At 30.4% G+C, this 16,582-nt stretch overlaps 1 protein-coding gene across 1 annotated transcript; it reads left to right on the top strand.

The window, feature by feature from the left end:
* Nucleotides 1-267: 267 nt before the first annotated feature.
* On the top strand, nt 268-1,911 carry LOC107496911 (protein LURP1-like). The gene is made up of 2 exons (XM_016118237.3): nt 268-445; nt 1,765-1,911. Exons 1-2 carry the CDS (start codon nt 314-316, stop codon nt 1,894-1,896), a joined length of 264 nt encoding a protein of 87 aa, XP_015973723.3. The 5' UTR covers nt 268-313; the 3' UTR covers nt 1,897-1,911.
* The last annotated feature ends 14,671 nt before the right edge of the window (nt 1,912-16,582 follow it).

Below are 16,582 nucleotides of genomic sequence, written 5' to 3' on the forward strand. Positions count from 1 at the left end.
TTTTTTCTTATTATTTTGTCTATTTCTCTCTTAAATCACTAAAATAACTATTGCGGTCACTACAATTATTTTCAGCCCTTAGTTCAAACTTTAAGAACTAAAACAATACTTTCCTCATTACTTATTAACCTATCATTTCTAATTATGCAAAATTAAAGCAGTTGTATTTCTGATAATGAAAAATATAAACTAACTCGATACCCATAAAATGCTACAGGTTAAAATGGTATCGCTCCGGCACAGGTGGACGGTTCATAGAGGGAAAAGCTCAGATGATAAGAATGTGATATTTGGGGTGAAAAGGTCACACCCAATGGACATGAAACCACGGCTTGATGTGTTCATGCCTGGTAATACTGATGAAGATGTAAGCAACTTTCAAGTTGTTGGTAGCCACATTCAAAAATCTTGCACTATTTACAAAGGTGACACCATCATTGCTCAGGTACAAATTTAATAATAAATGTTAGATTAAATAGTGAAATTAGTTCCAAAAGATTATTTATTTTTTAAATTAGTCCCAAAATTTTTCTTAATCAAATTCGTTCTTTGAAGATTTTATATTTGTCATTTTAGTCCTTTTATCACTTTCCTTACTAAATTTGTTGATATGACACATTTAGTGACACCATAACGCACATCTAGTAGTGCTAATTGGCGGTTAACATAATAAGTTTGTGAAATTAGATCAAATTAACCCCAACTTAAGGAATTCCAATACTTCAAGTTCTTCCCTCAATTAAGTTTTAATTTGTTCTAATTTCATAAATTTAACATGCTAATAGTAAATTAAAACTCTTATGTGTGTGTTGTAGTATTACTTAACGTGTCACATTGACAAATTTTGGCGTCGTCAACAAAGAAAATGATAGAAGAACTAACGTGATTAATTTAAAATCTTTAAAGGGATGAATTTGATTAAAAAAAATTTTTAGAGACTAATTTGAGGAACGAATAATTTTTCAAGGACGAATTTGACCATTTACCCATAAATATTAAAAATATTTATATATAGAATATTTTTTATCCTTAATGTTTATGATTTTTTTAAAAAATAAAAACTTTTAACATTTTATTTCGTTTAATTTTGTTTTTAACAATTTTTAATTCATTCAATTTTGTCCATAATATTTTCGATTTGTGTCAAATCTACCTTAGACATTTTTAAATTTGTTTTTAACGTTTTAGATAGAATTAACATTTGAAGGTAATTTTAATACAAATAAAAAAATTTAAAAATAAAAATAAATAAAATTAACTATTAAAAATATTTAAAAAATACAAATATTAAAGACAACAAATATATTTCATCCTTATATATTATTATTTACTATTAGCATAATCAAATATTCCATAGCAAATTACTTTCTCAAATATTGATATTAATGCTATACAATCACGCTCACGCCAATTGCAATGGCTTTTTATTCAGGTTTGCAGATTTTGTTTTATCATTTATGTCAATACAATTTTGTAAAACTTGTTTTAACAAAATAAAAGTGAAGAATCATTTCTCGTACTCAAAAAATTCAGTTTTTAATTAAATAAGAAAAATAAATAAATAATACTGTTAGTCCTTAAAAATTAACTCAACCAATAAATGCAACATTTCTTTTTTTTTTTATAAATATATAGTAAACGACATGTGCATTTGATTCAACATTATTTTTCAAAAACATTTCTCAAAAAATGGGGCGAAATTATTATTATTTACTAATGAACCAAGGAAAAATGAAGCACATTTTTTTAAATTGATTTGTGTAGGTAAGTGATGTGTTCCCAAGCAGAAACTTCAGCAAATGGAAAGAAAGCTATAAAGTGAAGATTAATGAAGGGGTGGATTATGCTTTCGTCATGGCATTACTTGTAATATTAACCGTAAATGACTACATTTGAATTTGGTTTCCCTCAACATTAAATCAATAATAATAATAAGAAGTAGGAGTGGGAATATGTACCTTACCTGCAGGTACCCAATCCGATCTTACCTGATCGGGTAGGGTTGTCAACCCAATCCGCAGCGGGTAGGGTAGAGTGCGGGTAGGATTTTCATGTAGGTCGGATAGAGTGCGGGTTGAACTTCAATCCTACCCGACCAACCCGCACCCTATATATGTATATGTTATATACTTATATAAAAATATGTTCTAAGTGGATGTTGAACCAAAAACCTCTCACTAAATGCAAAAGATCCTTAGTTATTAAAAGAAGATCATTAATTAATAATTTAATAAACTTTTTTTACATAAAAGTCATTTCTATTTTAAATTATCATCAAGTTATCTAATAATATTACATTTTTTCTGTAACCCGCGGATAGAGTCGGGTACCCACGGGTTAAGAGCGGGTAGAGTTAGGGTTGAAATATTCTCAACGCGCGAGTAGGGTAAGATTGAATTTGTATAAAAATCTCAACCCGCAGGTAGGGTTAGGGTTGACTCTAAACCCTATTCTACCCTACTAATTGCCACCCCTAATAAGGAGGATGTTGTGTCTAGCTAAAAATGGTTGAAATAATGGGCTGAAATAAATAAAGCCTAGATTCTGGATAATTAAGTGAAGGAATTGTTGTAAAATAAATAAAAAAAATATAATAATAATAAAATAAAAAAATAAAAGTTGAAGATTATATTCTTAAGAAGGAATTATGCATGAAGGAAATAACATTAATAACAACAACACTAAGTCTCATAAAAAATTGTCATCTACCTCATATTTTTATCACAACAGAATACCTTTCTTGTTTTTAGTGTCAATGACAAATATGAGATTTGTTCTTAAGAGGAAAAAATAAATATTTTAAGGACTTTTCTTATTCATTCATTTGAATAATATAAGATTGTCTTAGCTAATTTATTTAAAAAAATTTAAATGGGTTTAACTCAATTTTAAAAATTAACTCAATAAGTATGTTATTATTATTTTATTATGCACAAATAATAATACACATTGGGTGCACAAAATAAAATATAAATTCTTATGTACATTTATATTAGCCAGATATATACATCATACATGTAACTCAACATCATATAAAAGCATCTTGTTTTTCACTTGCTTCATCATTTGTTTTAATTTATTATTGGTAGCTAGTTTTATTCTCTTTCCCAAACAAGTTTCAAATGGTGTTTCATATACTTCTATGTTCTATCACCAATCAATCATCGCTGCAGACTACCATCGGTTGCTGACCTTCCGGTGACCACTCTGGTCGCCATCAATGATCCTCCGGGCTCCAGCAACCTCTAGTTATTGTCGGCAATCATCTCCAGCCACCACCAACTACTATCCATCAGTGGTTACTCTAAATTCTAAAATTTAAATCCTAAATTTTAAATTCTAAATTTTAAATTTTAAGTTCTAAATCCTAAACATTAAATCTTAAATTCTAAACATTAAACCCTAAACCTTAAATAGTAAATTCTAAATTCTAACACTAAACCATAAATACCAAACCCTGAATGTGAAATCCTGAATCCAAAATTATAACCACTAAATCCTAAATTTTTTATTTGAATTTTAGATATTTTTATTATTTCTAACTTTAAATATGAGTGAGTATAAAATAGTAAGTTGGTTATAAAATTAAACTAACCTTCAATTCTGTTATTTTTTTATTTTTGTTTTCCTGAATTAGTACTTACTGCACCAATAGTACTTATATCCTCTGTATATAAATGGTGTTGTATTTCAGTCCAAGAGTGTGAACAATATTCTAACTTAATGAATGAAGTTCTGTTCCATTTTTTCTCTAGGTATAGTTTTTGCATCAAGGTATGAACTTATCCTCATGCAATCTGTTCTTGCTTCAACTTCAGTTGTTAACATGATATCCAGAGTTTGAAGATTCTGCCTTTCTTTTTCTCTTTTCTTTAATTGTTCTTTTCCTTTTCTTTCCTCTTTCTTTTCCCTTGTCTATCATTCATTTCGTGAAAAAAAATTTTCAGTCTTGGATTCAAACATATCAATCACCCTGTCTGAATTGTCCACAAAGAAATCCATCTCTCTTCAATTTCTAATAAGCTGGACAACAACAATTACAATACATAGAAATATCAGGTGTTGCTTACAATTCAAAGCTTAAGTCCTGAAGATCACCTTTACCAAGGAAAATTCCACAACAATTTGAAGAAGATGCTGCCAAAAAGACAAAACTGAAACTGAAGCCTTCAAATAATGGAGACTTGATGATCTCACTCTATCAGCCTGGATCCTTGCATCCGTTACCAAACCATTCAAAAACAAGATTTTTCATTGTCATCAATTTCATGAGATTTGGAATACACTCAATGACTATTTTTGAAACGTCAGCTACCAGAATTCAAAGCTTGAAAGCTCAATTGAAATGTGTAAGAAAAACTGGCTCCATCCAAGATTATCTTTCCCAAATCCAAGACTTGGTTGGTTCTCTGCAATTGATTGGATATCAGATTTAACAAGACGATCATATCTCAACAATTCTTGATGGTTTGTCTGAGGAGTATACAGTCTTCAACACCTCTGTACTGTCAAAATTATCCACCTATAAAATTCCTGAAGTTGAATCCTTCTTCAAAGCCTATGATGACATGTTGGAAAGATACAAAAAAAAACCCCATGGTGGCATCCCCATGGCTAATCTAGCACAAACACTATCCCAGGTTACCTTTCCATCGGATAGGGGCTCCTCATCTCGACGCGGAAGAGGCGACAGGTTTGGCAGAGGAGGTCGTTCTTCTAATCAAGGCAATCGACCTCAATGCCAGCTTTGTGGTTGCTTAGGTCATGTCGTTCAAACATGTTTCCATAGATTTAACCTTAATTTTCAAGCCTACGGCACTAGTTCCCCTTCACCACAACCTGTGTATCCTTATTCTAACACTCAACCACCGCCCCCATCATCTCAATTTCATCAACCCCGCGCCTACTTCTCCAACCCTAATCTCAATCTAGAGTCGGTATGGTACCTAAATTCGGGAGCAAGCCACCATGTGACACTAGATTTCTTCAATTTATTGCACTCAACCTCTTCAACTCTAGATTCGGATCAATTATTTGTAGGTAATGGCCAAGGTACGAAAATTCTTGCTCATGGACAATCTATTCTTTGTGACAAAAATAGTAAAACCAGGTTTCTTTTGAATAAATTACTTCATGTTTCTCATATTACACAGGATTTATTAAGTGTCTTTCAATTTGCTTTAGACAATCAGGTTTATTTTGAATTTTGGTCTTATAATTGTATTGTCCGTGACCAAGATTCTCGACAAGTTATTCTCCACGACAAAGCTAAAAATGGAATATATTTTTTTGATAATATGTTATTCCTGTTTCTGATAGACCTTTAATTTAGTTCATATTTCTTTGATTGGTATATTAGACTATACCTTGACAGACAAAGTCATTTTCTTAATCATAGGCTTTTAGAATCTACTCACTGGAATCATTTGATGTCGTTTGATAAATAGATATTATAAAGAGAATACTCATATGATGATATCTTTATATGAAAATGACATTATAAATCCTTAGATGATTAATCATCAGGGAATGCTAGGTAGACAATAACCTTATTAAACAATATGAACAACATGCCCTAAAAATTAGCCTAATTAGATTACTAACACAGTATACCCGTATACACCACCTCCCCCAAATCCTAATTTTAATCATCTTAATTACTAACATCATAATCATCCCACCCACTCCCCTCTTTAATGACCTAGCAGTAAAAACTTTTCCCCTTCCCCACTATTCAAACGGCATTCAGGAAGTAGTAGCCTTCTCCTATCCCCAATTGAAACGGCATTGACAAAGGAGAACCAAGTCCTTGCATGTCCGCGCTGCTTGGAGTCTTCCTCGGACAAAACTAGAGCAACCGTGGTGTGTGTTTGCTTGCCTCTATTAAAGGTCAGTCCTCCGATAGCCGTTTCTTCAAGGTTTAGATGTTCATAGTAATTTTTATGTTATGGTTGCATAGAAGGGTTTTGCTGCTTTTGGGAATCGCTGGGCCTATTTGAATTCTTCAAGTGTTTGTTAACATAAGAAAACTGAAAAGAATAATGACCCGTACATGTTGTTGAGGATCCAGTTTTTCACGTCTTGTTTTTTAATGGTTGACTGTATTTGGATTTGTTTTGTCTCTGGGTGTTAGTAAGTCAGTAATTGGTGTGAAGCACGTGCTTAAAATTTGTTGCTTTGTGAGTTGTTTAAGCACTCTAAGTCGGATGGTCATTTCTATACATGAATGGATGGTTGAATTTTTTGCACAGTTGTTTGAAATTTGGTTGAGGATGTTAACCTTTTTTTTCCTTCTAATACCTAACCTAAAAGTGTCACATTTGAATAACTGTTCAATTCTCTGATTATGCATATTTGATTTTGAAGAGATAGGTTTGAATTGGTATCCTGTTTGATTATTTAAGGAAAAAATTGTAAGTATAATTTGGAATCAATTTACATTTTTCTAGTCTTAGCTGAAAGTATATTTTAATTTTTCCTCACATGTCTACTTACATTTGATTGGATAGGATCTAAATGAAAGTAGTTTTAGCCTTGAGTTTGATAATGTAAAAACTCTATTTACATGTTGATAAGCATATTTGACTACCATCGCAATCAATATTTGAGAACATTCTAAATAAACCAGCTTTAGACTTTAAAAACAGTGAGTAAGTCGGTATGAATAGTACTTTTGACACACCAGATCAAAATAAATAGTGCGTTGCCTTGAATTTGCAAGTTAATTGGTCTGTTTGATTTTCTTAATACTTGCAGTGGGAAAATTATACTTGATGAATGTTTAAAGTTGAGCGTTGTGACATGATCTACAACATTTAGGAAGCAATTTCTATTGTTACTAATCTCTAGAGCCTATCAAGCTGATTATATTATGACTTGTTTTGGTGACTTTCATAAACAGAAGTTCAATTTTGACTGCTACGCTTCCAAGGACCTTGTTTTACTTGATTTTTTGTTATCTGCCTGTGTACTCATACTGCACACAACTGTGGGTGTTCTGTTGTTGATTTTCATATTTTTTTTGAAATTACAGCAAAGATAATAATATCACATGGTTCATGGATGCTTGGATTAAAGCGAACTGTATGAAATTTGATGGAGTTTAGGCTTGATCTTTTAGAATTCTTTTCTTTATCTGTTTCTGGTTCATGTGATTGACTTTTAATTTCTATGAATCACAGATGTTCAATTTTGTAAGAAACGATGAATGCAAAAAAGAGATGACTTTTAGTGGTGGCTTAAGTAGATATGAGTTAAATTGGTTGTTGTATAATGTTTGATGTCTACATATTTATGACTTTATCATTTTCGATCATGGATGTTGTAAAGACTCGTGTTAAAATTTTAAGAATAATACATAGTTATATAGAAATAATATTTTTTATGCATGTAAAATTTTCTAAATAATGCAAGTGGACTATTGATGAACCTGTGAGGAAGAACCGGAATCATAGAAAGCAATAGATTCACGTAGAGCTTGTTTGGGAAGTAGGAAAAGCTACTTTTTTTTTACTTTTAAATTATGAAAAGTCACAATTAAAAAACTAAAAAACCGTAACAAAATATACATTGACACACATTTCATATTCATTTTTTTATTTTCACCTACCATATCATGCACAATAAAACAACAAATACTAACTATACAATAATTTCTTTTGCATTGCCATCAAGATTATTGTGAATTAGAATTTTAATATCCATTCTCTTATGTAAAAAAATTGTATTTTTTCAATAATTTATCCAAACACTACAACTTTAAAATAAGTACTTTTATAACTAAAAATCAACACAAAATAACTTATTTATAAGTTGCTATTAATAAAAATCCTTCTACTTTAAACTCTTTTTTCCAAAAAAGCTTATTTAAGTTGTTAACCCAAATTGGACCTTAGTCTTAAGACCACAAATATCTTTTTCATATTGTTTACGTGTTTTCGTGGTAGAATTTTGTTATAACAGAAAGGATAAATTTTCATGGTGAATAACATTGTTAGTTCTCTAACTACTTTGATTCTGTTTCAAGATATTAGTGAAGCATAAAAGTTATTAGTTAAGAATAACCATCTGGGTACAAATAAAAATAACCATCCGCTATCATATGGAATTGAACATCCAGCCTCTACTATTTGTTACTATTTACACACACCAAGACTCTTCTAAATAACCATTTGGGTGACAATAGAGATAACCATCTGTTAGCCTATAGAATCGAACATCCAGCTTTTATTACTTGTAATTGACCACATAATCTACACCAAGACTATTACGAATAACCATCTGGGTACCCGTAAAAATAACCATCTGCTATCCTATTGTATCGAACATCCATATTAAAATACTTGCAACTGATTACACACACTACACCTAGATTATTCGAAATAACCATCTGGGTAACAAAAGAAATAACCATTCGCTTTCCTATTAAATTGAACATCTAGTTTATAATACTTTTAACGAATCACACACACTACATCCAAACTATTCAAAATAACCATCTGGGTAACAATAGAAATAAACATCCGCTATCCTATTAAATCAAATATCCAGTTTAACATAATTGTAACTAATTATACACACCACACCAAGGCTATTACAAAATAACCATATGGATAGTAATAGAAATAACCATCCGCTACACTATTGAATCGAAACCGACTTTCTTTGCATATGTTGCATAAAAATCCTAAGCAAGCTTCAAATGCTCAAACCACATCCCAACTCTTGGTATTTTATCTTCGGCAAGGCAATTATGATCCGGTAACTGCGAATCATTTCAAAACAGACATCATTCAATGAACATGAGGATTAATAGTCGATTCAAATATGCCGTTCACGAAAAAACAGCAATATACTAGAGACCAAACCTCATTAACAAAATCCGTGTCATCACTTTCAGTAATGTTCGTACATTCTATGACCTACAATCAAACATACACAAACTAATTAGATACCGTACTATTAAACAAGTTTCAACTAAAAATATTTTATTAATACTTTTTCTAAAAATATCATTAAAAATTTATTACTATACATAACTTACAAGAAATAATAACAATGAAAAGTGTAATCATAAAAAATCTCACATAATTAGTTAGACTTATATTAAGTATTTATATAGAACATGCATGGATCTGTCACAACTAAATGGCACCTATACAACTTAAAACTAAGTCCATTTTTATGCTTTGAAAAGTCAAAAAGCTCATTATTTCTTCTTGGATGTGAATGATACACTCCCATTCTCCATTTTCGTTTCTTTAATTCCTTCCTTGCCATTCTTCTCTTATTTCTTCTTCTTCTTATTTGTTTATTAATTAATTTATTTTTCTTATAGTAGTAATCAGTGTTGTATGTATTATACACTTGCTAATTAACTGTACATATATTTTCTAGCAATATTATATAGCGTGGAAAAATAAAAAAGAATGCAAAAACAAAAAACACATTTAGTGAGCATCCAAAATGAACAACATCTCCAATTAGAGCATATATTTCCATCTGTGAAGTGAGTTGTGACCAAATTTGTTTGTGCATGCATGGCATGGAAGCATAAGGATGGGAATTAAAATAATCTAATGGCAACCATGTGGAATGTTTAAAACATACATGAATAGGTAGTTTCATTTAATTCACTTAACTAAACATGATATGCACTTCTTAAATTACACTAATCAAATGACCAAATTTAAAATTTTAAACCAATTTGGTGTTTATACAAAACTAATAATCAAGTGCCATGTCAAAACTCAATCGAAACATCATTAAAAATAGCATAATATTACACAATTCTGAATTATAATACCTAAAGATAACAAAATTTAAGACAAATGCTGGCCAAACATAAGAATTAAATAAAAAGTTTTACTCAGGCATTTCATCGAGCATATAGTGTGCACAATATGTAAACAGGGATTTTAAACTCAATTTAAGCAGTAATCAATCCAGAAAAATCAGCCATCAAATATTTTGGAATCCAAAAAGTATCAATCTATTAATCTAAGCCTAATCTAAACACTAAAAGCAGAATTAACAATTAGTTAAAATAAATAAACGAAAGAACACGGGTAGGAGAAAGCATGGAACCTGCGTTGGTGAAAGGGGAAGAATGGAAAGAGAGGGGTAGCAGAGGCAGTGTTGCAGCGGCACAAAGCTTAGCCGCTGCTGGGTTGCACTGGGATTTCTCATCGGGGTTGGACTTTGCATAGAGACCAGGGATAGCGTACAGGGGATTGAGGAGAAATGGAGAAAGAGGGAAGAAAAAGAAAAGAGAGGGAAGAGAGAGGAGGTAGGCGACGGTGGTCACTGGTGGTGATGGCGGCATTGTCGGACGGAGGGTTGGGGCTGGGTTGAGAGTGCAGAACAGCAGAAGAGAAAAGGGTCAAGTTAGAGGAAGATAAGATGAGAGGATAGTTGGAGAGCCTTAATTCAAGAATGTTAAAAAACCTGATTTTTTTTAATTTGAAAAATGATTATTATTAGAATTTAATTAATTAAACCATTAATTACATTTAGGATTAATTTACTTTTTTAACTCCATTGTTTACATTGTTCACTAATGTTATTGTTCATCTATACTTTTTCTTAATCAAATATATTTAGTCAAACATATCAACTCATCCAATAATCCATAATTCTATCTTTATGTGAAGATGTCATCGTAGGAGTATCCACCTATTATAAATACCAAGAATATATTTTTTTTGTACCATAGATAACAACAATAATAAAAGATAATTAAAGACATAAATCAAAATTATTATTAGTATTTTTTTAATGAATACTTAATATATTTTTTTGTACCATAGTCCATAGTTCTTTGATTGCAAAAATTGGTATATTAGACTATACTCTATCTAGACATTTTAAAGTTTATATTAGATTATATTTATGTTTTAAAGAGTTTATTTATAATTTATTTATTATTTTATTATAAAACAATTTTTTTGTTAATTTTCGATTAAACCAGTTCGATGATCAATCCGATTTTTAAAACCTGTGAGACAAATGATTATTAATTTAGGGTTTAACAAATATCTATATGGTATAAAATTATTCAAACTATACGAGGAGGAATTTATCTGCTTTGATTCCTTCCTTGATTAATCACGTTTTTGGTTGCTTGCAAATCCAATTTGTGTTTTATTATGTTAATTCTGTTTTATTTTATGGTTTAAAACTCTTTATTATGTCAATTCATTCTTGATCTTGATTCAAAATTTCATATAATAAGATGTAGATGTCCAAAACAAAATACCGAAAGAAGAGAAAGGATAAACTTATTACTTAGATTATTTTTTTATTAGTTTAATATTAATAGTAATTAATTATAATTAGAGTACACAAAGAGTACATAAAATTAACAACAAAATATTAATTATAGTTTAATGTTATGCTCATTTGATACTATTTTATTTGTTTTGTTATTTTATTATAATCCATGCATTATAATTTATTTCGTCTTGCGGTTAATTCAGAAACAGTGACCATAAGAATTAAAATAGATTTTGATTAAGTTTAAAATAGAACAATCATGTAACTAATTGTCTGTTTTAATTTTATGTGTTTTTTAGCTTCTTCCATGCAAAATGCTCTAGTTGCAACATGTGAAGCAAAGGTAAATTTATGCATGTGAGAGAGAGAAGTGGTAAAACTTACGAATTTTCATTGTATATTTACAATTATACTAAATTCCTATCTATGAAATTTGGAAGGGACTTTTATCGCGGCTTAATTTTAAATATGGACTCAAGGCTTGGCACAAATGAATACAGAATTTATAAGGAAAAGACAAGAGGTATAATGATAATAATAGTTATGTTAGTTTTTAATTTAGTTGCTTTTGATTTTGTTACTTAGATTATTTTTAATTTCAAATATTCTGTAGTTAACCTTATGTACTTCTTATGTACTCCTAATATAATTAATTATCATCAATATTAAACGAATAGAAAAATAATCTAGATAACAGATTTAGTTGCTTATATCTTACAATTAATTTTAGGTTTCTCCGATGCATAAAAAGATGAGAGTTAGAAAAGAGAGCAATCTCGACACCAAACTACACTATACATGCATCATCGCGGCCCCTTGTGGCTACAATCGGCATTTTGAGGATTATCCATCCTTCCCGCACAAGGAGTTCGTTTAGGAAATTACCGCAAGCTTCCAAATACCTGAGTATCATGCCGCTATGTTATTGGGTTACCATTCTGATGTTTTGCATACATGAATAGTCATGGACCTGAGTTTAAAAACCAAGATTGAGCTTGTGCTAATTTCGATTGTATAGTGGAAACTTTTGCACCTCTATTTGACGGCGAAAGAGTAGAGGCAATGGAATCTCACTAGAGTTATCTGCTGCCGAGATGACTTAGCTCCTGCTTTTCCTCTTTTTCATCTTCCTCCTGCTTCTCGTGATGTATAAGGATTGAGTCAGAAACTAAGTACTAAAGTTTGATGAACTAAAAAAAAGAGAAAAAGTAAAAGTTGAGAAGACAAAAATTGGTTATTCTTATTTTAAAAATTTTAAATGAACAAAAACAAAAAACTAAAAAAAATATTTTGCGATCAATCTTATGTACTCCTATTATAATTAATTACCATTAACATTAAACTAATAAAAAAATAATTTAGATAATAAAACTTTTTATATTTTTGTTGGACTAAATTGCAATGACTTCAGTTTTCTTCAAGGGTTGTGTTCATTAGATTATTTAAAAAGTTGCAAATTTGGATTAGTATTAAATTTACAGTATACTGAGATAATTTCTGTTATTCTTCGTTTAAATTTTTTTGTTCATATTATTGGATATAAATCCTTTTTGTTTTGTCACTATCTATTCATCACAACTTCACATTTATGAACTACTTATTCTTTTGGTAATTTCATGTTAGTGTTTTATTATGATTGTACTAATGAAATGAGATGAAATAATTGAATTATTAAATATGTATTTTATTTGCATAGTTGTTAGTTGACTATCGGGTACATAAATAAACAAGGGATGCATTTTTTTAATATAGGTTTGTTACACATACAAGTTTTTTTGATATATAAGTTGGTGCAAATCCAATAAAAATAACTTTCAGTTTATATTGAGTGTAAACACGCACTTTCCCGACTCTTGAATAGCGCGAATGACAAACGATTCTTCTCCCCCAATCAAAACCGTAACACTCAAAATTCAAACAAGGATCAAGATCTCTCAAAAATATCTCAAAATCGTCACGTAAAGTGAAGGAAGTTTTAAAACTAAATTCGAAAAAAATTATGAGAAAATGAAATAAGAAGATGAAGAAGAAGCAGCAGAAGATGAAGAGGAAGAAGAGGAAGAGTTTTAAATGATGCAGAACTTATCAGTACAAAAACACCGAAAATTCTTAAACAATACACATAAATATCTTAGTTTACACCGAAATTTGCTGTAAATACACAAAAATATTTCTTTTAATGCTGTATTTTTTATTTTTCTTTTTTTCCTTATTTTTTTCTTTCTTTTAGTTGAATGAATGTAAGTTCATACTCTTCCAAATAATTTTGTAGCATCGTGTGTTTCTTCTTCTTCTTTGTTTGATTTTTTGTTTTTATTTTTTTTAAAAGAGTAAAACAAGAAGAAACTTTAGAAGGTAAAATAAGAAGAAAAAGATGAATAAAAAGAATAAGAATAAGAAGAAGAAGATGATGATGATGAAAAAAAGAAAGAAGAAGCAGCACCAGAAGATGAGGAGGAGGAAAAGGAAGAGTTTTGAATTATGCAGAACTTATCAGTACAAAAACATCGAAAATTCTTAAACAATGCACACCGAAATTTGTTACAAATACACAAAAATATTTCTTTTAATGCTAAAACTTTTTTCTTCTTATTTTTTTCTTCTTTCTTTCTTTTAGTTGAATGAATGTAAGTTCATCCTCCTCCAAGTAATTTTGTAGCATTATGTATTTCTTCTTCTTTTTTGTTTGATTTTTTTTATTCTTGTTAAGAGAGTAAAACAAGAAGAAACTTGAGAAGGTAAAACAAGAAGAAAAAGATGAATAAGAAAAAAAGAAGATGGTGATAATGATGAAAAAAAGAAGAAGCAATAGAAGATGAGGATGAGGAAGAGAAAGAGTTTTCAATTATGCAGATCTTATCGGTACAAAACACCAAAAATTTCTTAAACAATACACATAAATATCTTATTTTTACACTGAAATTTGCTGTAAATACACAGAAATATTTTCTTTAATGCTGCATTTTTTCTTCTTTTTTTATTTCTTTTTTTCTTTTAGTTGAATGAATATAGGTTCATCCTCTTCCAAGTAATTTTGTATCATTATGTGTTTCTTCTTCTTCTTTGTTTGTTTTTTTTTTGTTTTTATTCTTGTTAAGAGAGTAAAACAAGAAGAAACCTGAGAAAGTAAAACAAGAAGAAGAAGATGAATAAGAAAAAAAGATGATAATGATGATGATGAAAAAGAAGAAGAAGCAGCAGAAGATGAAGTGGAGGGAGAAGAAAAGTTTTGAATTATGCAGAACTTATCAGTATACATCCATCGAAAATTCTTAACAATACACATAAATATCTTAGTTTTACTCCGAAATTTGCTACAAATACACAAAAATATTTTTTTTTAATGCAGAACTCCTACATTACATTTAATTCAAGCTATTAATAATGAACATCAATTTTCACAATAAAAAATATTGTTCACCTACAGAATCATAAACTACTAACGAAAACATTAACTAGAATTGAACCATACCTCAACCACTTGATTGTATTCAAAATAATAATTCACTTCGCTGTGGTTCAATTGACAATTTGAACTTAAATCATTCATTATCTTCAACAACAAGATAACTGTTCAAAACTGATTTCAGAGCTTAATTTCAAAAGCGTAGAGAATGAAGGAAATCGCAAAAAATGAAAAAAGAGAACGCAGAAAACGAACGACGAGAAACGCAGAGAACGCAGAGATGGAAGAGAACATATATTGAAAATGCTGAGAAAATTTGAAAATAAAAACGAAATCATTTCGAAAAAGGCAATTATATATTCGCGCGTTAATTGAAAGGTTGGTTAGATAGTGGCGCGTGAGGTGAATTAGGTTAAAGAGACTTGTATGGACTTATATTAAAAAATAATTTGTATGTGGAGAATATTTGTTTTTAATAATATGAAACCATTTATTTATATATAATATAGTTTAGAAAATGGCCAACTGCCAAAAAAATGAGTTCATCGTTGTATGTGATTATGTAATTCCAAATTAACCATACTGCTCATCCCACATTTATTAATACTCATAATATATTGACAAGATCTAAAACCAAAAATCAAATACCTCAAGCTCTTGCTGCTACCATTGCAGAACCCTATGATTTAATTAATAACATTCCTAAGAATATTAAGCAAGCACTTTAGTGTTCCCATTGAAAGACTGCTATGGATGCTAAAATTCAAGCTTTAACAAGATGTAAAACTTGGGATCTAGTTGACTTACCAGTTGACAAAACTATTATAAGCTCCAAATAGGTTGTTGCAATAAAAAGGAACCCTTCGAGTAACATTATACTAAGGTGGTTGCCAAGGATTTTTTGCAGGTTGAAGGCATCGATTATGATCAGATATACAGTCCAATGGTGAGACCAACTACAGTAAAGATTGTACTTACTATTGCTTTAGCTCTTGGATGGACCTTACAACAGTTCGATTTTGATAATGCCTTCCTTAATGGCAGGGTATCCAATTGGTAACACATCCCAGGTTTGCACACTAAATAAAGCAATCTTTGGCTTGAAGCAAGTTCCAAGAGATTGGTTCATCAATACATTGACTACAACTCTATTGAAATTTGGGTTTTCTAGGACCGAAAAAGTGATATTTTTCTTTTCGTCAAACACACTTCTACTTCCACAACCTTTCTTTTGGCCTATGTATATGATATTGTTGTCACTAGCAGTGATAGTGGTGAAGTAGCTAAACTGATTTCTGATTTAAGTAATATCTTCCCAATAAAAGATCTTGGTAAGCTTAGTTATTTTCTGGGGATAGAATTTTTGTATCTAATAGATGGTTCTATTATAGTCTCTCAACAACGGTATGCTAGAGACCTGCTCCAAAAAGCAAAGATGGAAGCTGCAAATTCGATCTAGACCCCAATGGTTTCTATCCTTAAGCTAACATCCAGTGGTGCTGATCATTTTCAAAATCCAACCCAGTATAGAGAAATTGTAGGATTCCTGCAATACTTGACTATTTTTAGACCAAGCCTTACTTCTCAGTCAACAAAATATCTCACGACATGCATTCACCTACAATTGAGTATTGGAAGACTGTGAAGCGAATCCTAAGATATGCGACAGGTACAGTGTCGACAGGCATTTGATTTCAGAAATGTACTAATTTTAGATTATTTGCTTTTACAGATTCAGATTGGGCAGGGGATTTGGAAGATAGGAAATCGATCACTGGCTATTGTGTATACTTAGGAAGCAATCTTGTATATCATGGAGAAGCAATAAGCAAGCCAAGGTTATCCGCAGTAGCACTGAAGCAGAATACAGGAATATGACAGCAGCTTAGTTCGAATTGATAT

Source organism: Arachis duranensis, chromosome 7 (assembly GCF_000817695.3).
Source record: "Arachis duranensis cultivar V14167 chromosome 7, aradu.V14167.gnm2.J7QH, whole genome shotgun sequence".
Taxonomy (NCBI): Eukaryota; Viridiplantae; Streptophyta; class Magnoliopsida; order Fabales; family Fabaceae; genus Arachis; species Arachis duranensis.

Excerpts from the sequence above, each read along its gene's own strand:
- LOC107496911 (XM_016118237.3), top strand. The coding sequence starts at position 314 with ATGGACATGAAACCACGGCTTGATGTGTTCATGCCTGGTAATACTGAT. Across the intron at positions 446-1,764 it reads GTGACACCATCATTGCTCAG|GTAAGTGATGTGTTCCCAAG; the intron begins GTACAAATTTAA and ends TGATTTGTGTAG.